Source organism: Eufriesea mexicana, unplaced genomic scaffold, assembly GCF_001483705.2.
Source record: "Eufriesea mexicana isolate 0111107269 unplaced genomic scaffold, ASM148370v2 scaffold596, whole genome shotgun sequence".
Taxonomy (NCBI): domain Eukaryota; kingdom Metazoa; phylum Arthropoda; class Insecta; order Hymenoptera; family Apidae; genus Eufriesea; species Eufriesea mexicana.
Genome location: NW_016908754.1, coordinates 446,497 through 471,594, shown reverse-complemented (window position 1 = coordinate 471,594; position 25,098 = coordinate 446,497). Strand labels below are relative to the sequence as shown.

At 45.7% G+C, this 25,098-nt stretch overlaps 1 protein-coding gene across 1 annotated transcript in view; it reads right to left on the bottom strand.

The window, feature by feature from the left end:
• dlg1 (MAGUK family member discs large 1) overlaps positions 1–25,098 on the bottom strand; it is a 329,265-nt gene that overhangs the window by 284,848 nt on the left and 19,319 nt on the right. The window contains exon 2 of the mRNA XM_017897948.1: positions 18,918–19,054. Within this exon, the coding sequence (XP_017753437.1) occupies positions 18,918–19,054 (137 nt within the window). The remainder of the gene's footprint in view (positions 1–18,917; positions 19,055–25,098) is intronic.

Here is a 25,098-nt window from a genome sequence, read left to right as displayed (position 1 = left end):
AAACATTCGGCGTGTGGAAAAAGGAGTCGAGAGGTTTTATGGATCGCGTTGGTACATAGCTGCTTCTGAGAAAGCCGTCTTTCATTTTAATCCGAATTCAAAGGTTTCAGGACGGCACGTATTGCTAATCTTCGGACTTAGACCGGGCCTCAACAACCCGTACGGGTACCATAAAGCCTCGGGGGATTCGCCAAGGGGACTAAGGGACCGTCGAATTCAAAGGTTTCAGGACGGCACGTATTGCTAATCTTCGGACTTAGACCGGGCCTCAACAATCCGTAGGGGTCCATAAAGCCTCGGGGGATTCGCCAAGGGGACTAAGGGACCACAGGCAACCTTAGCCGCGCCGCGGGTCGCGGTCTCATGAGGAAATCCCTCTACATCATCAATAATTTCCACACTCACTCCCGTGCTTTCCCTCAAAATGCGTCAAGGGCGCAAGGAATAGGGGCGCAATTAGTCACACCTAAAGTACCTGATTGGTTAATCTTAGCCGCGCCGCGGGTCGCGGTCTCATGAGGAAATCCCTCTACATCATCAATAATTTCCACAATCACTCCCGTGCTTTCCCTCAAAACGCGTCAAGGGCGCAAGGAATAGGGGCGCAATTAGTCACACCTAAAATACCTGATTGGTTAACGAACCGAACTCGGTGTTAACCAATCAGGGTGTCATGATCCTTCGAAGGGCCTAATTTGGAAGGAGAAGTCTCCTTCACCCTACACTCTGACGTGGAGGAAATTTTGTATTTCGGAGGAGGCGCTCAACACTAGAACTACCGATCTTTAATGAGCACCTAACTGTAACAACGTGCACAGATTATAGTAATTTCAATGATTCGATGAATACGAGTGAATATATCGATTACAGTTCTTCCTTAATACGAGTTGATACCAATTTTATTCTTAAAGCAGGTGTATGTGTTTGGTGATTGCAAAAAGGAAAATTCTGGGACCAGTCATTTTGACTGGGTTGGTAGTTGTAGTGTTAAACGGGCTCATTCTGGAAGATAGAGGCAGTTTTTAGAGTTTGACTTGAAACTTGAAGAGTGAAGCAATCGGTCAAGCATCGAGTCAGTTAGAGTTAGTTCCAGTTAGACTTAGTTTTTAAAATTTCAGCCAAATTACTCTCCAACGTCGTAGAGATTCTACATATTCAAGAATCAACATCGTAGTGACTACATATTCGAGAATAATTGAACCATTCACAAATATTCGCATTCCCGTGCAAAGCCTATTATTGTTTAATATCGTGATCGCAAGCAAATACACGCGGAATCGATAACAATATGTTTTCTGACGCGTGATTACGAACGTTCCATAGATATCGAAATTGAATCCGGATCGGAAATGAGCGTCCACTCTAGTGTTTATCCTGAAATCATAAACGACTGGACCGGAAATGTGTCGCCTATTGCTTATACGAATATGGCGCAGCCCTTTGTCCTTCCTTCCATAAGACCCGTTCAAGCCCTCTCGACTCTGCACGAGGAGTACCGCGATCCGACAACGAAGAAAGTTACGACTCTTACGTCGTTGCACGGTGAAAAGCTGCAGCCGACGTAAAGAGAGCGATGCCTCTTCCCAGGGCGACGCCATTTCTCATGTTCAACAGCGTACATCGTCTCCGTTGCCCTGGCGACAAACGTTTTCGAAATTTACACCCTCCACGATACAACCGGAGCCTTCGTTCCAGCCTTTTATTGACGTTCTACCGGTGAAAGCTATCACGAGGCATTCGTCAGAATTGCAGCGAAATGGAAGTCGATTCTAGGGGTTATTTGTTGAACCTGCGCGAACATTTCGTACTCGCGAGTTAGTCTGGAATATGGAAAGGTAAAGAGAATTGCGTACTTTTGACAACCGTTCTGGGTTATCGGCTGGTTTGGCAGAAATTTGCGCGAATTGTTTCAATGTGGGAGTACACGATATTTTGACACAGTCGGCAATATTAGTGTAGCAGCTTTCGGCATGTAAATGCAAAGAAACATTCGGCGTGTGGAAAAAGGAGTCGAGAGGTTTTATGGATCGCGTTGGTACATAGCTGCTTCTGAGAAAGCCGTCTTTCATTTTAATCCGAATTCAAAGGTTTCAGGACGGCACGTATTGCTAATCTTCGGACTTAGACCGGGCCTCAACAATCCGTAGGGGTCCATAAAGCCTCGGGGGATTCGCCAAGGGGACTAAGGGACCACAGGCAACCTTAGCCGCGCCGCGGGTCGCGGTCTCATGAGGAAATCCCTCTACATCATCAATAATTTCCACACTCACTCCCGTGCTTTCCCTCAAAATGCGTCAAGGGCGCAAGGAATAGGGGCGCAATTAGTCACACCTAAAGTACCTGATTGGTTAACGAACCGAACTCGGTGTTAACCAATCAGGGTGTCTCCCGCGTTTTTGGGGAGAGCTCGGCTAACCTGAGGAAGATTCGTCTTTCCTGAACGGCTAACTAGTCAGGGTCTTCTCCGCTAATAACCTTATACTGTGCAAATAGAAAAATAAAGTAGAGAAGGTGCTAACCTAACGAGTTTGTGAGTACTACTTTACTACATCCTGCCTTCCCACACTAGAATTACGTATAATGGTAAGACAGGTAAATTGGTCGACGATAGTTTGAGAAACTAGGCGAGAATCTATTCCAGGAATTTACTGTTTGAGTAATAAAGGCGCGTCTACCGGTACTCCAGAAGATAAATGAAATCGTGTCAATATTGGAACATAAGGAAGCAGATTCCCCATTTGAGTTTCCCCGTTCCTTCGCCTACGTACTTGTACGCTTCACGTGGCCGACTCTTCAATCTGCATATCTTTAGACTTCATAACGCGTCTCCCGTTCAAAGTAAGAGAGCGAAGACAGCGACGCCATCGCGATTGTCGCCGACGCCTTCAAGTTCAATATCCGCGAAAAGTTCCCGACTATACGTAAACGACATTCCACTGCTGCATTTTTCAATGCCGCGTGTATGGGACAACGCGTAACATATCGTTGACATCTCGTACGAAATCGGCGAATCTTAATTGACAGACAACGTGCGTTAATTGCGAGGCCTGTATTCCGTGTCACGAGTTTGGATTCGCTCGATAGCTCGGCATCGTCCACAAGGTGAGTGCAATCACATCGCTCTTACCGTCAATATTGACACAGAAACGCAATCGAGCTAACCATTGAATGCCTGAATCCTGTTTGCCGCACAGATCGAAAAAATTTACCGACAATAGCTCGTCGTTTGGCAAAAATTTAACGGACTCGCAAATTTAACGTGTGCTCGTTCGACAATTTTGCACGACGAAATTTTCAACGACGCGAAAATCGTCTCGAAGGTACTGGAGAGCTAACGAGAGCCAATTACGCGAGTGCAGAAATGGTCAGCGGCGAAACGAAATTGGCGAATTTTAATTACGGCGAGCAGCGTGGCAGAAAAGTGCCTATTTTCACGCACACCTCGGGTAAGATCGGTAACAAATGATTCGCAGTGATGAAATAGATAATTATACTGCTTATAACACATTCTACGAGTGGATATTCGTGGAAAATAGAGATTCATGAATGAGCCAATAGGTTCGATGCCATCACGTTGCCCTGTGCCGTCAATATTGGCACAGAAGCGGAATGGAACCACCGGTCGAATTCCCAAATTCTATCCACCTATCCATCGACGTTGAGTACATAGGCGGCCGTATGGTGATAACGGAATTGATAGAACCGTATAATAATAATTACGATCTCGCTGCTTCAGTCCCCGTCCTCCTGTTCCCACTATCAATTCGTCTCTAAATTTTGATTCGCTGTTCGTCATTGTTGACGGTCGGACAACAGGCATTATTGCTAGAATTATAATTCAACGTGACGTTGATCTTCGATTATCGCCAATTACCAATTAATTGGGACGATAACAGAATTACGTAGCTTATTTCGACTCGACTTGCATGCGGTTGTTCCCCAATATCGAGCAGGGTGCCTATTATTTCCCAAAGAGCCGTTTATTACACAAAAGCATTTCGCGTTTTATTGTAAATCCTTGGTAATTTCCAATGACATTCTACATCGTTGTGTTACACCGTTAAAATTACATATCACCGTTGAATTACGTCGAAATTGTTAATATTATAATTACCATAATATTTTCCGACGATAATTATTCGCGAGCTGTCTGTACGTACCACGTATTACACAGAAGCGTGCCTCAAAGAATTCGTTCACGCAAATGTACGATATTCGTAGGTCAGAAATCAACGTAGCTCCTGGGATTGGCGGAGCAGCTAAATTTCGCGAGTTTTTCCCAGCTGCTTTAGCAGGATTAATACACCGCAGCGTGACGTTAGTCAAACAGGACCGTTTAATATCGGCAAACGGTGCCACGGTGGGTTCGGTTTCGGTCTCGTGAATTTTCGGTTGGCCGATTCCTCAGGCGTTCCTATTCTCTGTCAGCCACGAAACGGCTGCTCCTAGGTAGCAGCCAGCCGCGACCTCACGATGCACGCCACATCCATCAAGTCGGATGAAACCACCGTTCTCTCGCGTATAGGTGACGTAAGTTCCGTCTGGAATGGGACTACTCCGTGTGGCGTGCTAGACGGAACACCTTGCCTGGGAATTACGCAAGTCAAGGGAAACCGTGTACACACGGATATAGTCCGAATGCATCCTTGCTCACCGAGAGCCGACAAATGGCACGATACCTGTCGACGTTGTCTAACGAAACGCGTCCATGTTCCCCTAATTTTTATTAACCCTAGTAATCCGTTAATTCTAATAATCCCGATTATCCGATAATCTACGTAACCCGTTATTTCCGCCTTTATCGAATAAAATGGAACACTGTTAAACGAATAAACGAATTCGCATATATTTATAATTCTTTTCCCTTCTAGAAAAGAATTTTTAATTTCGGAAAATTTCTAATCACGAAAGTGTATCGCGAATAAAGAAATTCCAAGTGTACACAGAGGGTTAAATTTAATCTTGATTCAGGGGTATTTATCAGAAGGATTTCGGTCGAGTTGTATTTCCACGAGGTTCCTATAAAGCACACGTAATATTTAACAGATCTTTCGACCCAGCAACGAATGTTCCTACGTCTAAGGTGGAGATCCTGATAGCTTTACTGAGGAGACCAATCGTACGTCCAGGTCAAGGCGCGCATTCCTTATCCCTCTTCCATCCTTTCCCAGTTCCGTTCTTTCCTCTCAATTTCTTATACGCGTCGAAGGTCGATCGGATAGCTGAATTGGGATTGGAAGCCGGGGCCTTCCATTGGTCAGACGACTATACTATCTCATTGAGGTATCTAGACCGTCGACAGGTTCTTCCCGCGATTAGCATTTCGGAATGTCTCCTCCGTGTCACCAATTTCCTTTCTCCTCGTGCAGAACTTTCGGATTTAATCAGAAGCATCGAGAAAGGGGGACAGAGCTAAAAGTTAATTTCGCGACTCGATGCATCGGTTTCGCAGCTTTGCGTGGCACCCACCGGTCCCTAAAATAGCTCGACAAATCTCACCTCGCTCCTCGCATAACGCTTTAATATCCTCGTCTGCGGAACCTCGCGCTGCTCAGCTAATGGACACTCGCTTTTTCGCGCGTTACGACACGTGTAAACGTATCCAAGGAAAATTAACCTAGATGAGGGTGCGCACAGTCAAAGAGGGTGAGAAATAATTTCCGGAAACGCGAGAATTTTTTCCTTTGCGCTTCTTCGTGCTAAAATTCGAAGTAAAACGAACTCGAGTAAAAAGTACGATTCGTCTGCGACGCTATTCACCCGTTTCCGGTGCCGAAAATGTTTCCCGTTATGACTGGGGCGAGATTAGAGTGCGTTGAGGTCGTTGCAACATTAACGCAGCCCAGTCATAAAGTATTCATTCGTCTGAGTAAATTTCAGCCGCGACCAGTCTGCCACGTCCCTCGAAACACCGGCCAAATACCAGCACTAATTAATCACCCTCAGACAAATTGCCGAAACCCAGCATTTTGCTTGTAATACCGGAAGTCTGGGACTGTGGGGCGTGTCTGGTTCTTGTTGGCCCTGCACCGCGTAGTATCTTGTCCGGATCAGCCGGAGAAGGATTTCTCGAGAAGCTGGCTACGCGAAAGAAAATTGTGGAATACCGGTGATGAGAGGTGGCCAAGGGAAAACGAGGCGGAAAGAGAAGGCTGGGGAAAAAGAGAATTTATGAGGGGTAAGATGAAACCGAAAGAAAAATAAATTATTAACGACGCCGTTTCTCGGGACGAAAGTACAGGGACGAGGGTAAAGGACAGGGATGAAATTACGGATTTACAATTCGCGATCAATCTCTGCGTCCCGTGGCAAGTTTACGATATTAAGCTTGGAAGCTGTTCAAACAGAGACATAATGCGAAAAAAGATGAAAAGAGATTACCGCGAAAAGTTGCAGAGGATGAGTTGCTTTCGAGGAGCGGAAGCTGTGAACACGGTGGATTAAGAAGCGTCGAGATTAGAATCCCTTGTTGATGTTATTAACAGCTTCGTTTATCGAACACGATGACTATGTTGTCGCGAACGAAGCTGCGCTTAATCCGATTTATTACAAATTGAATACACACGCTGCGAGGGTGGTTGAAAAAAGCGCGAGAAACCCTGCGAGCCGTTTTCCCGTTCAATTTCGTTGTTTATGCTAGCCGGCAGGGGCAAGATCTCGCGCGTCGAATTTAAGCGGGAAAGATTTCGTTAATTCACGGCGAGATACGATCGCGTTAAGCCGAAAATGGTGCGAGTAAAATGGAATTTGGTAGTCGGCGAGCCGAGGCGATCGTGCACTGAAAATGCCTTCGAAGCTACGCGAGAAGGCGTTCCCCGCGTGGCGTATATATATTTTGCGGGGGGTGTAACGAGATGTCGTAACTCGTGTCGCCTCCACAAACTTCAGACACTATTGTGAGGGCGGGAAATTTAAGGGTGAAGGTTAAACGAATGTGGCCGTTCGCGTTAGACGGCCAAGACGGAGAGCGGCGAGTAAGATATACGCGTGCGAAATAAAAGTGAACTAACTCGGAGTGCATCGTGGCACGAACGAAAGAAAACCGACATGGAACAGGGTTCCAGGGTTGCAGGCTTCGAGCATCCATCTCCAGACAGGCGCGTGATCCATTTCGACATTTTCTCCCACGAAATTGTAAAGCCTTTTGTTCTCGGCCAACAGAGAATATACACGTATTTCTAACGAAATAATTTCAGCCGCGAAAATATGAATTAGCGGAGACGGGGTTTCAGCAGAAACTATTCAGGCGATATCAACGGAGAAACTGTATCATTAAGAGCGTCACAAGGAGCAAAGGAGAGAAGAGGAAGTAAAAACGTAAAAATCAATGTGGCATTGTTCGCCGACGTAATGTGCTGCGAAAAGAAGAAAGGAACTAGCAAAAGAATAGAGGGTAAAAAGGTACGGGAGATGGGGGATGGTGATATACAGAAGCAATGTTACGCGCGATTAACTTCCTCGAAGAGACAACCGTGCTACGAACGACCTCTAGGAAACAATGTCAAGCACGATGAGGGGAAAAATGGCGAGCAACGCCACGGGGAAGTTTTAATGCGGTCAAATTTTCCTAATTTACGACCTCCGAGACGTTTATTTTGCGTTTATTTTTCTCCTTCCATTCAATTTTCGATCCTCGATAACGAGCGGGAAAGAAGAAATTCTCCAAACACCTCGCCGACGAAACGAACGAATTTAGCAAACGTGTCGCGTCCGTGGCATTAATATTTATCGATTTAAAAAATTCTTTCCTATAAAGACTATACAGCTCACAATCAGTCGGGTTTGTCCGACCAGTGTCCGGGTAAAACGAGAATACGCGAGGCATCTGAGCAATGGGGATTCTCGCATGCACGACGGTGATCGATCTCGGTATTTCGTTATATTCGCAGATAAATGTCGGAGATAAATTGTCGTCCCTGTTGCGAAATGAGACGCGTTGTATAATTTGCGACGGCGTTAAGGGAATTTCGAGTATTCCAGTCGGGGATACATAAGTACAAAGGGCCTGACATTATTTTGCCGAAACGGCCCTGTAATGTACCTCTGGGGATATCGTCGCCTATTTGCTTGAAAGGCCACAAATATTGATAACGCGTATCATCCTTGCGGAATGAACGCTACAAAACATGCCCGCTGGAAGAAATATCGCGGATCGTTCGTGTCGCGATGAATATAAAAGGCCGTTAACGTCATCTGAAAAATCGAACGCTCGTAAATTCGTTTCTTCCGCGACGTCTATGGAACTGCCGCACAAAGGGCGAACATTTTTTGGCTAACGTTCACGGGTTACCGCGAGAAATTACTCAAACGATTCACCTGCTCGCAAAGTTTCCCAGGATAAAAAGGAGAAGAATAAGAGAGCCGCTACGAGGCGACTGATAAGCTCCGAGTCAAATGCATTCCACTTTATCATGGCCAGTAGCTAGGGTCGGAGGCATTCAGGACGTTTATCTAGCGAGTACAAGGGCTTACAATGTCACGCGATCCAATTTGACAGTAGAAGTGACAAGATAGAGCATTTACCTGAGATCAAGCGAGGTCATGTAAGTGTATCCATACATGTATCCGACTGACAGTACATCCTATTAACATTCTCGCCATTGGACGAAACGATGTTGGCATACGAGAAATATTGCGGGTGCTCGTATGTGTATGTACGTTATGAATCATGCATATTCGAATAAGAACCGGAAAATCGATGAATGACACGCGATTAATTAACGGAATATTAACAATCGAAAGTTAAGAATAAATGTAGGAATGTTAGGGTTTGAGAACGAATGCGAGGGAACACTTGGACCTACCTAGCTGATGATGGACAATAAAGTGGGTGAAGGTTAAACGAATGTGGCCGTTCGCGTTAGACGGCCAAGACGGAGAGCGGCGAGTAAGATATACGCGTGCGAAATAAAAGTGAACTAACTCGGAGTGCATCGTGGCACGAACGAAAGAAAACCGACATGGAACAGGGTTCCAGGGTTGCAGGCTTCGAGCATCCATCTCCAGACAGGCGCGTGATCCATTTCGACATTTTCTCCCACGAAATTGTAAAGCCTTTTGTTCTCGGCCAACAGAGAATATACACGTATTTCTAACGAAATAATTTCAGCCGCGAAAATATGAATTAGCGGAGACGGGGTTTCAGCAGAAACTATTCAGGCGATATCAACGGAGAAACTGTATCATTAAGAGCGTCACAAGGAGCAAAGGAGAGAAGAGGAAGTAAAAACGTAAAAATCAATGTGGCATTGTTCGCCGACGTAATGTGCTGCGAAAAGAAGAAAGGAACTAGCAAAAGAATAGAGGGTAAAAAGGTACGGGAGATGGGGGATGGTGATATACAGAAGCAATGTTACGCGCGATTAACTTCCTCGAAGAGACAACCGTGCTACGAACGACCTCTAGGAAACAATGTCAAGCACGATGAGGGGAAAAATGGCGAGCAACGCCACGGGGAAGTTTTAATGCGGTCAAATTTTCCTAATTTACGACCTCCGAGACGTTTATTTTGCGTTTATTTTTCTCCTTCCATTCAATTTTCGATCCTCGATAACGAGCGGGAAAGAAGAAATTCTCCAAACACCTCGCCGACGAAACGAACGAATTTAGCAAACGTGTCGCGTCCGTGGCATTAATATTTATCGATTTAAAAAATTCTTTCCTATAAAGACTATACAGCTCACAATCAGTCGGGTTTGTCCGACCAGTGTCCGGGTAAAACGAGAATACGCGAGGCATCTGAGCAATGGGGATTCTCGCATGCACGACGGTGATCGATCTCGGTATTTCGTTATATTCGCAGATAAATGTCGGAGATAAATTGTCGTCCCTGTTGCGAAATGAGACGCGTTGTATAATTTGCGACGGCGTTAAGGGAATTTCGAGTATTCCAGTCGGGGATACATAAGTACAAAGGGCCTGACATTATTTTGCCGAAACGGCCCTGTAATGTACCTCTGGGGATATCGTCGCCTATTTGCTTGAAAGGCCACAAATATTGATAACGCGTATCATCCTTGCGGAATGAACGCTACAAAACATGCCCGCTGGAAGAAATATCGCGGATCGTTCGTGTCGCGATGAATATAAAAGGCCGTTAACGTCATCTGAAAAATCGAACGCTCGTAAATTCGTTTCTTCCGCGACGTCTATGGAACTGCCGCACAAAGGGCGAACATTTTTTGGCTAACGTTCACGGGTTACCGCGAGAAATTACTCAAACGATTCACCTGCTCGCAAAGTTTCCCAGGATAAAAAGGAGAAGAATAAGAGAGCCGCTACGAGGCGACTGATAAGCTCCGAGTCAAATGCATTCCACTTTATCATGGCCAGTAGCTAGGGTCGGAGGCATTCAGGACGTTTATCTAGCGAGTACAAGGGCTTACAATGTCACGCGATCCAATTTGACAGTAGAAGTGACAAGATAGAGCATTTACCTGAGATCAAGCGAGGTCATGTAAGTGTATCCATACATGTATCCGACTGACAGTACATCCTATTAACATTCTCGCCATTGGACGAAACGATGTTGGCATACGAGAAATATTGCGGGTGCTCGTATGTGTATGTACGTTATGAATCATGCATATTCGAATAAGAACCGGAAAATCGATGAATGACACGCGATTAATTAACGGAATATTAACAATCGAAAGTTAAGAATAAATGTAGGAATGTTATGGTTTGAGAACGAATGCGAGGGAACACTTGGACCTACCTAGCTGATGATGGACAATAAACAGCAGGCTAGGGTTCAGGCCGAATGTTTAGAGTGGCCGCGTGCAAGGATTGGACGAACGGGATATTTATGGCAGTATCGAATGCAAGTGAACAGCGAAATGCGTCTGAGTATTTAGGGTACGTGACCCACCGAAGGCGAGGCTGTGAGAAATGAGTGATTGAGAAAGAGAGCATGAGTATGAAAGAAGACAGAGTGTAAGGTTTAACACTAGATTTATGGAACCCGTCAATTTGACGGAAAGGTTGCTCCAATTATACGATGGTAACAAATTGAGTTAACTTATATTAAGAATGTTAACATGATATATAATTGTTTTTAAATTAAACTAATCGTTAAAAAAAAAAGGCACGTGGTTTCCTTTACCTGCCAATTTGACAGGTGTTCTTAGAAATAGGTATACAGATAGCCTCCGTAAACCTAGTGTTAAATAAGAGTGCAAGGACGTGAAAGAGTCAATGTGTGTTTTAGAGTCAGTCACAGAGTTTTCTGAGAGATAGCGAGTGAGAGTTAGCCGAGAGTTATTAGCGTTTAGAATATAGTTTTAGTTTAGAATAAATCATTTTTATATTTACATCACTGCTTATTCCGTTGCCTACCCAACATTCCTACATATATCGTACTTATTTTAGAGGATAGACCTTAAAGAGGACCTCGACGATGCGAGAGTGTCAATTGCGCGATGACAGATCAGTTATTAGTCTAGTCTTTTAATTTATACCTTACTCCAAAGTCTCTTTTAGCTCGTAATAAATATATATCAGAGTAAACACCTTTCTTTATCCCTACATAAATATTACTATTGTATTTTTAATTTTAAATTCCGAATATTAGTTCCCTGCAAATATAAAAACCGACTACTAGATTCATCCTGGAGCAAGTGAAATTGAACTTTCGATTCGACTTTGAGCTTCCAAGGTTGGAAGTTTCGCAAGCTCCCCACGAGGGTTGAGCTTGCGGCTGGGTTGGTAACATATGACTTTCGGTTCTCACTCGTGTTTCTATTTTCGTCGCATCATCCGATGTGTGCTTACAGTTGCATTTGCCCGATACAAGTGTCAAAGTTGCGTGGATGTTTATTATTTCAAGCTCGCGAGCGATTATATCAGCGAACTATTTTATACACTCCATTTACGTGCCTTTGTTTCATAGAATACCAAGCATCGCCGAAGTTCTTATCAAATGCGAAAAATAGGAAAGTGTAAATGCAAGGCAAAGTTCTTATCGAAACTGAATCAAATTAAATTCAGTGGTAGGTTGCAGGTTAGCTGCGCCGGTGTCACTGTTATTGCCGACATTATCTTACTCGCAGGAAGAGAAACTGGGAACCTCGATAACCTCGCAGAGAGGTGTGATAGGAGGATAATTTTTGTAAAAAAAATAGCAAAGATAAGGAGTAACGATAATCTTTGTAAGAAAAAGAACGCGGTTCAAGGGTGAGAGAAAAATCCACAGACGAAAAGCATACGAGCTTCGCGAATTGAAGTTATTTAACTGTTCGCGTTTTCCACTGATTTCCTCTCGATTAAATGAAAACCGAAGCTACTGAAAACACACGGTAATCAAAATTTTCAGATTCGCGGCATTTATATTGATTTACAGGCGTTAATAACGCCCATGGACCGCGTAATCGCAGGAAAACGCGGTGAAATTTTCATAGAATTTTTTGACAGCAGATTCATCGACCGTCGACGTGGAAAATTGTGGCAGTTCGTTTTGACAGATTGTCCGGGATCAATTAAAGCGTTGGCCACTGTTAAAGAATCGCGGGACCAACAAAGGCGTAGCTTTCGAATATTGTGAAATTGGTCGAGATTGACCCTACCTGTTGCATCGTTTACTCGCGATGCTCACTGTAGCTCGATCCGTGATTCGTTGCGTCTGTGCACTGTCACGTGTCTTTATTTTAAGACTCGAAGATTCAGTAATTCCTTCAAGAAGTACATTATATCCATTCTCGAGAATAAAGTTAACACGAAATGTTCCTATCACTTGCTGGACATTCTACAGCCTCGAAATGATCTTACTAATTAACTAAAGGTAACCACAATCACTCGTGAAGTGTCAATTATGTCACTGTTTTAAAGACAAATTCGAAACGCATGGAACCAGAAATTACAGACACGCTCCTGAATCGACGAATCCCATCGAGAAGAACACGCGATTCTTCGAATTCCTTGAACAGAGTAAACCTTTTTGCGGAAAAAGTACACGGTCTCTCGTTCTCCATTCGGCCCAACAACAAGACGAGGAAAAAAAGGAAACGAGAGGAGAGTAGGGGAAGAGAGATCTCTTGGCGAATTTCGCAAATGAATGCATCGAGTGCATACGATGCATTAAGTCCCAACCGCAACGAATGCATTGTAAAGGAGGGGGTTGAAGGGGCGAGAGTGCTCTCGTTTGGAGTTTCCTCCTTTTATCGGAAACGAACGCGGTATCCAAGGGAAATGGGTTTTAGCCGAGTGCTACTATAAATTCCATTTGTCCGGGAGAAAACGGTAATATATCATGGCTTCAGTACCGTCTTACGGCAACTGCGCGTCTGGTTAACCATATGCGATTATGCAAAAGCTCTAAATCCATGCAAGGATACCGTGCAACTTTTTGTTCTGCAAAGTGCCGGCCAATTATTCAAAGATAGTTACACGCCGGTTTAACGTCTCTATTTCAAAATGTTCCGTTGGAATCCGCGCGAGTAACTGGGGGGGTCGAATTTGGTTGGAACGGCAAGCGCACGTGGACATTAAGCTCCTCGCGATACCGTTCTTTCTCGCAGGATCTCCATTCGAAAGGTGGACGTCACTCGTCCACTCTTTCGAAGGATATAAATCATTTTTCGATTGCTTTCCATTTCTCGAAATGTTTTCTCCCGATAAGAACGTATTCTGCCGTTGACACGTTTGATGTACGGGGCTAAGGAGCTTGCCTGGCTCGATGGAGGAAGAAATTGTTGCAAAGAAAAAATTCCCTTTGGATGGCGTTGCTTCCGGGAATTTATGAAAAAATGAGTAACGGTGACCGAAAGTAGTTTCACAGCGGCGTAGGCGGGAATTGAAAACAGGACATAAATTTCAGCTACGTGCCCGCCCATGGCGTCTCCTGCAAGACGGCAAGGATACGATATTTCACGGATCAGAATGGCCATTCGCGTGATTTACGCCTTCTTAAGTGCACCGCCGCGAATTCGTGAGTATAATTCCTATCTTTTACAACGTCGCTGACCGAGCTCCTGATCTTCTTCTTCCGGTAGCACGACAGAATCGCGGAAAAATTAAGGGGAAGTCCAAGCAGACCTTCGAGACCCTAGAATCTCACGGCAACAATTTAACCGACGAGCGTCCTATGCTTTCAGTCCCGAGTCTCTATTAGAAACACCGACCAAAGAAACTTCATTGTCACCCTACTCCGTGGTGACCTCCGTGTCTCATACGAGTTCCAGTCGAACAAATAGCATAAGCTCTCCGGACAACGTCTATATCCCGGTCCCTCCCTATTTGCATTCCAATCGGGCGGGACAGTGAATGCGTCCAGGGGTTACGTTCGAAATTGATCGGTCGTGCGTGAAAGGACAAAACCACGGGGGAACTTGCACTAGTCACGGCACTGTTTGCCGATGCTCTAAAATCCGCGATGATCGGACAGAGTTGGCCGGTTAAAAAACGACGATGCCTTAATCTCATCCCATCCGGGGTGAGTGGCCGCCGGTTGGCCGGCGAGAGCACTCGATTCTTCCGGTTGGTGGCGTGGCGAGCTAAGAAGAAATAAAGGAACCTTCATCGATTTCGCGCGGTCCCGCGGGAAATCGGCTAGCGTTCGAGTGGCTCGTACGACGCAATCTATGGCAGAGGGGAAACGAGGATGTAGTGGAAGGATTCCGTAACGCGAGTTTCGCGCCACTGCACGAAAGGGTTCGTCGAGTCGAAGGCACAATTTTCCATTATATAGCGAGCCCGCCAGCCTCTTATCATTGCCTCGCGTATTCCACAGCGGCAACGGACAGCTGCCTTCTGCGGAGTAATGGAAAACAAACAAGGGAAATATCGCGGGGTGTACAGCTCGGCCATTACTCCCTGACGTTGTTTCCTCCGACTCCCTTCCGTCGTCTCTCTGCCTCCCTCGTCGCAGCCACCGGTCTCTTCGTCTCTTTTCACCCGCGCCGCGATCGAACGGTTTAAAGTTGGTTTTATGCGCGATGCCGCGGCCATATCGTAAATTTCGGCAAACCGACCGGCAGCGGGGGTTGCGCAGCGTGCGTGCTCGAGTGCATCGTCCTCTCCAGATAGCGGGATTTTTATTATCCATCGCTCTGTTTTTTTTCCCCCATTTTTGGCTTCCACCCCCTGCTTTCTGTTCGACGGGTCGGTAGCCGGGACGCAGATAAACGTCAACGCGCGATCGCTGTCCGTAATATCCGGCGAGCGTTCGCGACGCGACGGCAGAGCGTGATTTGCGAGGCCCGACTCTAATTTTTCAAAGACGTTTCCTTTGCGGAAGAGACGTAGAAGAGGATGAACGACGGGATCGATTACACCTCGATTCGTTCGATATACGGGAACAGGGTACGCGTGCGGGCCGTTGATAATGGCGGATAATAACGCAATCTATCAATCGCGATGGCGTATAGGATGCTGATGGATGTAATTAATTAATTAATTAATCGAAGTGCTCCCAAATAAACGCGCACTAGCCGAGTTTAAACGGCTTCGTTAATTACCAGGAAATGTATTGCCTGACCGCTACAAATTGAGAAAACGTGGGTACAGAGATGCTATTCGAGATAAAGAAGCCGCGCATTGTTGCTGGTTCGCGGAGTATGGAGAAGTCTCGTCGAGGAGAAGTTAAAGAGATCGGGAATGGCGAAGATTCGCGGAACGGATATCCGTATGGACGATAGCGATTGCGTTTGGTACGCAATTCCTGGTCGTAAAGCGGGCAAGTACATCTCGGCAGGACGATAGCGAGTTGTGCAATGGGTTCAGAAATTTCGGTGCTTGTGGAGACCGCGAGAGATCGCGATCGCTAACGCGACAAAGGCAATCACCGTTACGAAACGGTAATGAACAGGCGTTTAATGCCCCATCGAAAGTTGTTAGCTTCCGTCGTGTAGCCGCTGTTCGATAGTGGCGATCCGCGAGGCAAATACGCGAGTATTTTATCGCCGATGCAACTTGTTAACGTTTAACGGGGCCCGAGGACGAAAGTTTTTCATCCGGTCTTTAACGAAACGAAGAAAGTCGAAAGTGTTTATCCACGGCTCGTTTTACGTTATTCGCGTGACCGAGCCGTTTTAACGGTGATTAATTAAGCGTGCATCTCCTAACTGGTTCCGCGACCATTACAGAAAGAACCGCGTTAATATTATGAAACGGTTTTTAATGCAGCTAACTGTCACACCAGCCACGCGAATTGCGTTTGTTAATTACACGCGGGACGCTAATTATGTGAAAGGTGTTTTGACGTGGCAGAAATCCGGCTACGGACCCAATTTAGAGCTTAATCTACCTCGTCCGACCCAACTGTCAATTACGACGCGTTGCAATAAAGCGACGGTCGTAGTCGCGATTGGCTTTTCTATCGGACGCAATATCTTTCGCGCGTTTCGCCGATAATCGTCTTTTTACTTCGACTTTCCCCTGAAATATCGAATTACCCCCGCGAGAAACGGTTACCTTTAAAACCGGTTAAGTTTAAACGCTTTATCGCTACCCCTTGTCGATATTTCGTGGAAGGAACACGGGACGAACGAAATTGCAGAGTTTTAATAACGGGACAGGAATTTCATCGGGATCCGAGGACAAATAAATACGTACGCGACCTACTCGGTGGCTAATTACTTATGGATACTTGCACGTGCCCGCTTCAAATAGGATGTCAAAGAGACCGACGTCTGGTCGAAACCCTGTTCACCCTCGAGCACGTAGAATGCGCCGGAACCACGGACAATTCAATCAAACCTTGTATAACATGACAATATCTACTTGACCGTGCCATCGTACGTTATAGCTTCCAGTAGCCATAGTACACGCTCCACTCGAATATTCGCGATTGCGTGTTTGTCGATGACGAAAAACTGTACTCGATATCTTCCTCTCGAAAAGACAATATCGTTAATATCACTTAGCGCCATCGATCTTCCTCTCCCGCCTTTCTTACTCCCCCGCGAAGAACATTATTCATTAACGATGACGAAGAACATTCACGATGTCGACGAAATTCTAAACTGCAACCCTCTTCCGCGATGCTCGATCAAAGTATTTTTCGTTAAACGTTATGTATCAGCGACCATTAAAATTTACGTGCTGCCACGTCCGCGCGATTACAGGCTCGGTTCGTACGTACACGCGTCGCGTAATCGGGCACAAACACGCGGAACAGCCGAGGTCCTGACGCAGAGAGGGAAAGGACGAAAGGATGTACTAACACGAACCGCACGCGCACGGTATATACGCTGACGAACGCTGGTAGCGAAATTTTTCATAATGTAGGTTATGTGCCATCCCGTCTGTACAAACGACGAAAAGCATTTTATTCCCGGGAGAAGGCTAAATCCCTTGTACGCACAGGTGAGAACCATCGAGACTCGTTCGCTCGTTTATTCGCCGCTTGTGCATGCGTCTCCTCGGAACAAGAATTTCAGCAACGGCGGCCCTCGTATTCGCGCGCGGCTAGATCCCCGACCCGTGAAATAAGCAGACCGAGCAAATTTCCCAACCCTTTCACGACCGTCCGCTTTGTCGTTACGACCGCCTCGAAATCGAATTAACACGGCGAAGGGAAGAAATCCGTGGATAAGGAGACGTAAGGAAACGGTCGGGCATAATGGCCTCTTCGTCGACGTTGCGCCATGTCACTCCACCCTTTTGGGATATTTGTCTCGATGGTGCGTCGATGTGACGAGGGAGAACGGAAAGAGAATATTATCAGCGCGTAAAACGGTAAACGCCGGGTACAAAGGAATTTAATTTCGTTGATCTTTCAGGGGAGGACAAGTTTGACAGGTATCCCCAATGGATATACGCGAAGAATAACGCGACGATAATAAAGGAATTAATAACGACGGACGAAAGGAGCGAAAGAATCAATTGGAAGTAATTAAATGGCAGCGATTCATAAATGGCGAAACGACATGAACGTGGGAGCCGACCGAAATGGAGTGGATCCAGAGACGGGGCAGTGGCCGGGCGAGACGTGGCCGGCATAGCGATGCGGCGAACGCGGACGAGCCGCGCGATTTGCAATCGTTGCACGGCGCATCGTCGAGCCGAGCCGCGCCGAGCCGCGCCGAGCCGTGTCACGTCGTCGATCGGCCACGACGACACGCCGCACGACGGGGAACCGTGGGACGGAAGCAATTAGCAATTAAAATCGGGGGCTCGGCGATTGATCGGTCTAGCATGATACCAGCCTGTCCCACGGGCCAATCGACTCTTGGATTATAATTACGGGCGCTAATTGCGTACCACCTGCCCTCCCTCCCCGTTCGTTCCTTCCTCTCCTCTTCTACCGGTGAGCAGCGCGTGATTAGTACTCGGCAGGGCGGGTTAAAATGTTCCGAGAATTTCATTTCCGGCTTCGGCATTTTCGTTATGCTATTCGGTAATTAATTGGTGTGCATAGAGAGGGCACAGAGGTAGAGAAAGGGCAAGGTAGAAGGACGCGGCAGTGATTCGACGAGTACCGACGCATCGTTGGCTCCGACGAGACACGGAACACCGATCGACGAAGATCGAACGTTGGTATGCGTGTTTCCATGGCGATTTAATTAAACGATTCGCGGCAAAGTGGTTTCTTTAACGTGTCCGTGGACGTCGTTCGAACTAAGAGACTCGATAGCCTGGCTGGGATAAAAGCGGATCCAGCTTTCGAGCCCGTCCGGTGCGTATCGACGCTGCCGGTGCACGATGGACAACCGGCAAATGAAAAGAGCCCGGGCTTCATGGAATTCTAATAAACGTTCGACCGCGATGGCCAACTGGGAAACGAGATTCCGTGAAACGGGCGAATTCGTGCCGCGGCCGTGGACGCGTAACGAATACACGGCCCTCTATCTACCCCGTTCGCCTCTACCTTTTCCACTCTCTCACGAGCTATCTCGGGCCAATATCCCGCGCAAAAATGATAAAGCTCGCGCCGCCCATGAAATATCGGGACACGAAAATATATTTGTAACCGTACTCACGTCGTTTTGAGCGAAGGTCGGCGTAATTGGCCCATCGCTGGCTTCCCATTTGTCGGCGATGCGGATCGTCTCGGCCGTTTTCTGCTGCACCGATTTCGACTCGTCGAGCAGCGTCAGCTCGTAAAACTCCTGGATATCTGCAACAGCCCGGAAAAAGGATAGTCGAGTTAATACCTTCGAGATCATTCTCTTTGACGACTGCTGTAACGTCGTTTCGCTTTAGACTACCAATCGATCGCTTCTCTTAACGAATTTCGTGCTAAACGCGATCTTAAGTAGTACAGGTAAACCATTTCGGTGCATTTTTACGTCCATCTACCGCGTGGTGAATTTTACACATATTTTATGGCTTCGAGAGATATTCCGAAGAAAGTGACCTCATAAGACATTAGTACAGGATTGTATATTGCTTGATAATGAAATTTGTGATAAATCAAAGAATTCCAAATACCGACGAGTTGAATATTTCCGATCTTCCTCCATTTCGCGCTATCTAAACTCGCGCGCAACTCAACCCCTAGAACGTAGTGGCATAATTTGCGACACGGTACCGAGAGCTTCTCCCCGTGACCCAAGTAAATCTTACTTGAGGCTGCACATCGTTCGAGGACGACACCGAAAATATAATACCGGCGTCAACGAGTCTAACAAGGCTGCTTTGTGGCCGGTGCGCGATCGTATTTCCTTAGTACAATGTTTGGCCACTACAGTCTCATGGGTAGGATGTCGATAGACGGATGCCGATCGAATGACGATAATTTCGTGGGTTAATTTATCGTGGCGAACGTATTACGCACGCAGGATAGTGGAAAGTCGATTGGTCAGCCTGGAGTAGAAAATGGCGCTCGAGTAATGGTAGAAGAGCGATTAGAGAAACACGAGGACTGGATTTAATTCGCTTCGGAATAAACGTTTGGCGATAAATATTAATTTCAAGTAAAATGAAACGATGATCCATTTCGAATGTCTCGGCGGTAATAACGAGCAGGTAACAAACTGCAATTTAGTTTCGTTACCCATCGTCGTCGGCATCGTTGGATTAAAATTATTCCACGGATGGCGTGTTTATTTAGGTCGTATTAGCCGTGCATCGTCAGTGGTTAAACTTAATTATGGTTAGTTCGTTATTATATCTGGTAATATTGGTATATAACGTAATGACATAACTCCGGGATTAACTCCGGAAATTACTCACGAGAGGCCAACTAACAAGTGACACTCCTGAGGGCGATACTTCAAGGCAGGTGCTTGCCGAGTGTCGATTTATTAATCCTTCGAGCACGCTTCGAATCCATTCGAAAGATCTCGAGTAACATTAGCGTTGGTAACTTTAACCGTTATCTCGTACTTTCGCGGAAAAAAGCACTTCCGATACCTTCTATTTAACGTTTCGCTGATCTCGCGATCAGAGACACCGACGTGGGGCGAAAATTTATCGAAATAATTCAACAAAATTAAAAAAAAGAAAGAAGAAAATGCTTAAAAAAAAAAGGGGGAAATGGGTTGAAATAGCTGCAAGGCGGTTTTCCAGGATTTCCTTAACCGTCGAGAAAACTTAAACTAAACTTGCGGTCACACGTAGCCGCGCGTTAAACGTCAAAGAGACCGCTCGTTATTCGTCGTGAAAAATTCTACGACTTTAATTAACGTCCCGACTTTTTGTCGCTGCGAACAGCAGCCGCCCTCGAAATGCTGCCGGTCCTCTAATTTTTCGTTTTAATTCACATTTAATGGCATCTTCTCCGCGCTCTCCAATCCCCGCCGGTGGAAGTATGTCGTTGGCACTATTTATGCAACCAACAGGAATCTTTCTCCTCGCCCTCTCGGGAGTACGGCTCGCAGCCGGCTACAAAGTTGAGTACTCGAGAAAGCACGTTTCGAAGTCGTTCTCGAGAGCTTTTTTCAACAGGGGAAAGCGTAAGATGTCATTGGTAGTGATCTCGGGCGAATAGCGGCTCGCCCACCTACCCGCGTTTTTCATATTTCCTCTGTATCATCGAACAAACCATCGTCGTTCCTGGCTAAAGGATTTATACGAAGAATATTCCTCCTCTTTCCACGGAAGAACACCGTGCTCGCGTTTCGCGGAAGACAACTATGGATACGATTCCCGGTTCGCGTTCCATCTCGCTGTTCGCGTCGCGACCAATCGAATCGAGCGAAACGTAATCCGCCAACGAGTTCCGTTTAAGAGAAAATCACTATTCCCGAGATTTACGCGAGCATATTCTTTTTTCTTCGATTTCATTTCTCCTCTTTTGTTCTTTCCTTTTTTCATTCGGCCTATTCATCTAGTTTCAAAGGCCTCGTCGGATGCGAGAGCGGAAAATATATTTTCCGTTTCCGTGTGCACGGCGAATACACGTGTGCAGGCATACTGCTCGATTTCTCAAAGGCCGATGTAAACTACGATTTCATTTCGACTGCGTTAGTGTTATTGCGTTATACATTTTCCAATAGCTTCCTGATTCCATCAGCATACAAACATGCATCAATCCGATCTGCCGCGTCGTTTTTTCCATTCATGGCGCGCCTTCGAATGCGGGTCATGAAACATCTAAGTATTACCGGGACATTCCTCATGCGGAACGCAAGAAATATCGAAAACTTATTTCAATCTCTCGTGCTCGTTTCCCTTTCAAACGGGTTCCGCGGTCAGGTATTTGGGACGGTATGTAAAACGCGCGTAGGATCCTTCTCTGAGCCAGTGCGCCGCGCGTTGGAACAGCCGCCATGTCGGGACTTATGCGCCACTCCGCCGGTTCGCTAGCACAATTTTGCGGGGAAAAAAGTTGCAGGGAAATTCGTACGCGGTTTGTAACGTAACAACGAGATGGTTGGGGCAACGGGAACGTCGCTGATAAAAATTTCGATGCTCCCGACGTAACGCGAGACCCGGAGTTTTCGCAACTCCATGGAAAATACGTCGGATTCGCGGAACTCGAAGCGAGATGCTAATATCATTCGCGAATATTATATTTTTATATTCTCAAAGAGATTAATGTCTGACTCATTTTTTATTAATTCTTTTATGGAAATTCGACGACGAAATTCCACTATGATTGAAATGCATATTACAACGCTGGCTTTAACGAGGTTTCGGTATGGATACGTTGATAAAGAATAGCGAAAAATATCGCGCAGAATTTTCTCCATATAAATATAATATATTTCAATAGTACTATGAAATTCGGCCGAAAAGCCGATATTAACGTGAAATATTTATTTCAGCTCGTTCTACGTATTGCTCGCCTGCTATCGATCTCGACGTGACGAGATTATGAAAATCGTTCCAGAGCTGAACACGTTTCGAGTTTCGAGACCTAGGAATAACCAAAAATATTCTAGTATCGCAGGTTTTCCATCCCATGTAGACGTAGCTTTGGCTTAGAAAGTCACCGAGAGTTCGAAGACCAGGTCGGTAAAATCCCTGGCGATGCGTCAGGCCCTTAGCATGACCATATTTGGTCATGTTGGGGGAGGCTTTTGGAAAACGTGTACATGCAGGGGAAGACATAAAAAGAAGGTTAAGGGCGATAGGGGTACAGTTCTTTGGGGACAGTTCGTTGTACGCGGTTCTTGGTAGACAATTTTAGTTGTAAGATGTCAGTTATTGCAGTCTGAGATGAATTGAATTATTAAGTTGAACGTTATCTTGAGTTGAGAATCGATACAGATTCATGTAAAGAGACAATTCGTGTGTTTAACCCTTTGAACGGTGAATTATGCGACGTTAAGCATGTGCTATGGACCGCCCACATTTTACGACGCAGCGCATGCTGCGCTGACTGAAATTTATTTTATTTTTATTTTATAAAACTATGCAGCGTTCATAACCCAGATTGAATGGTTGTTTAAGAACCCACGTTTATAGCCCAGATTGAATGGTTGTGTGAGAATCCATATATGTGTTCATAGCGCTCAAAGGATTAATCATCATTCACGCGCTATTAATTTATTAATAAATAAATATACATGAACCATCCCTTCCATTCGTGTCTCTACAATATGAAATAAGAATGCAGAAAATGGAAGCTAGAACGAAATGCTCGATTTGCAATTCCTTTGTATCCGTATTTATATTCCACCCCTTCACCGCGTTCTCTAATTTATCGGAACAATAATTAATATTTTACTTCCGTTTATTCATAAATAAAATAACATAGGTCATATGGCACTATTCAGATATTACGTGAACCCTCGAAACAGAATGCAACGCATGGCTCTTGATTCCCGATGATTTAATTTACGACCTCGCTACATTCCATATAACATTCTATATAGCGTACAATACGCGTCCGGTACTATTGATATTTTCTTGTCAGCCGGTGTTCCCGCGAGTTCACAATTCAATTACAGAATCGATCGGCCAGGGAGCATTAAATCCGTATTTGGACAGTTCCTCCATAAATCAACAGGTCAACGTAATCTTTTTACGCTATCGGTGTCTCATTGACGTCGAAATTACCGAACAACGAGGCAGAATGGAAGAGGAGGAGGAGGACGAGGAACAGGGTGCACCCTGCAGGGAAAAAGCGCAGAGCGGGAGAGGAAAAAGGGAGAACGACGGGGGAAAAAAGAAGGGACGCGTGAGATTCGACAATTTTCTCGACGCGAGCATACTTTCCCGGTGAATTTTCCTCTCGACGATTTGTTCCACGCGCCTTCTCTTTTTCGCGGCAGCGGCTGCCAACCGCAAAGCAAACGCGACGAGGACGTGGAAAAAAGCAGTGGCAGTTACAGTGGCAGCTTATGCGTGCGTGCGAAAATATCGTTGTTCGAGGATTTTCGCTAATTTTAACGCGTCCCTGTTCCTTTCGTTATTTTAACACCCTCCGTCCCCCGGCCCCCGTGGTCACCGCCCGCTCGAGAGCGACGTATTTATTGCTCCAACGTGTATTCAACGGCGAATTTCGCGTGCTGGGTCGTTCGGTTCACCGGAGTCTGCTCGTAATTCGTGAAACAATCGCGATCTAATGTCAGAGCCGTGTTTCTCGCGGCACCCGGAGTCGCCTACGTTCCGACGCTTGAAATTTTCCATACCGGTGTATGTTTTCATTTTCGGACGATGTCGTGTTTATTCCATGCGAATATAGCGCGGATTTATAAAAATGTCAACGAAGCGACTTTACGCCGCCATTATTCGCATCCAAACTCCCTGCGAGACGTTCCCTGCTGTTACTCGTGTTCTTTTCCCCCCGCATTTATTATCAGTTAGGCAAATCGCGCATCGGTATTCCTCCTCGAGATTGCCCTGGCGAGAGGAGAAGCTGGATACCGTCGGGTACCATATTTTATACCCTATGCACTTTGTTGCGTCGCGAATGGTATAGAGAGTCGGGTTCAAACCTTCGGACGCTGCGTGGAAGACGAGTGTGCCACAGTAATCCAGGCTTTCTGATAAATTCGCGGATATATCGTATTTGCACTGCACATTTTAAATTGGAGATGGAAATCTACGTTCTAGGGAGCGTTACGTTGACGATTCCTCCCAAACTAGCTAATCCTGCGACATCTTCGATCCTTTGAATACGTGGCTATTAATTAGAGCGATTTGCGTCGGATTTCTCGGAAGTAGATGGATTTGTTGCAAGTAGACGATGGCTAAGCTGTGTATACCATTGTTGTCCCTAAAGCACAAACCAAACAGGATAATCCTTCAGTCCCTTCAGCAATACAATGTCACTATCATTGTTAGGGGATTATAATGAAAAAGTCGTCGAGTGCAAAGGGTTAATGTCATTCGTACGATTTTCAATAAATATTGAAATAGAATTGGCATTGGATTATCCTCCCTTTCTTCCGTAATACGCAGCATTTTGAATTTTTTAAATATCATTCTTAGCTTGGTTTTTACGAGCTTTTTCCCAAACCTTGGTAAATTCGTCAAATTCATCCGGTTATGCATAGGCACCCGTTTTTCGCTCGGCATTGAAGAGTTAATACGCAAATCAACCGATGCGAAGAAATAGTAACCAGTGGAAACAGTGGAAAGGCTGTATAGATATATATTAAACAGGCAAACGATTAGCACTGGCCTGTCTGTTTAGAGCCAGACAGGTCAAAAGACGTCTCCAGAAAACAGCAGAGGGATCGCTCCCTCCCCCCATCGCTAGGATGTGGAGTCTATTTTAGGATTTAATTTTTACTACACAACCCTAAACGGTGTTCATTCCCTACA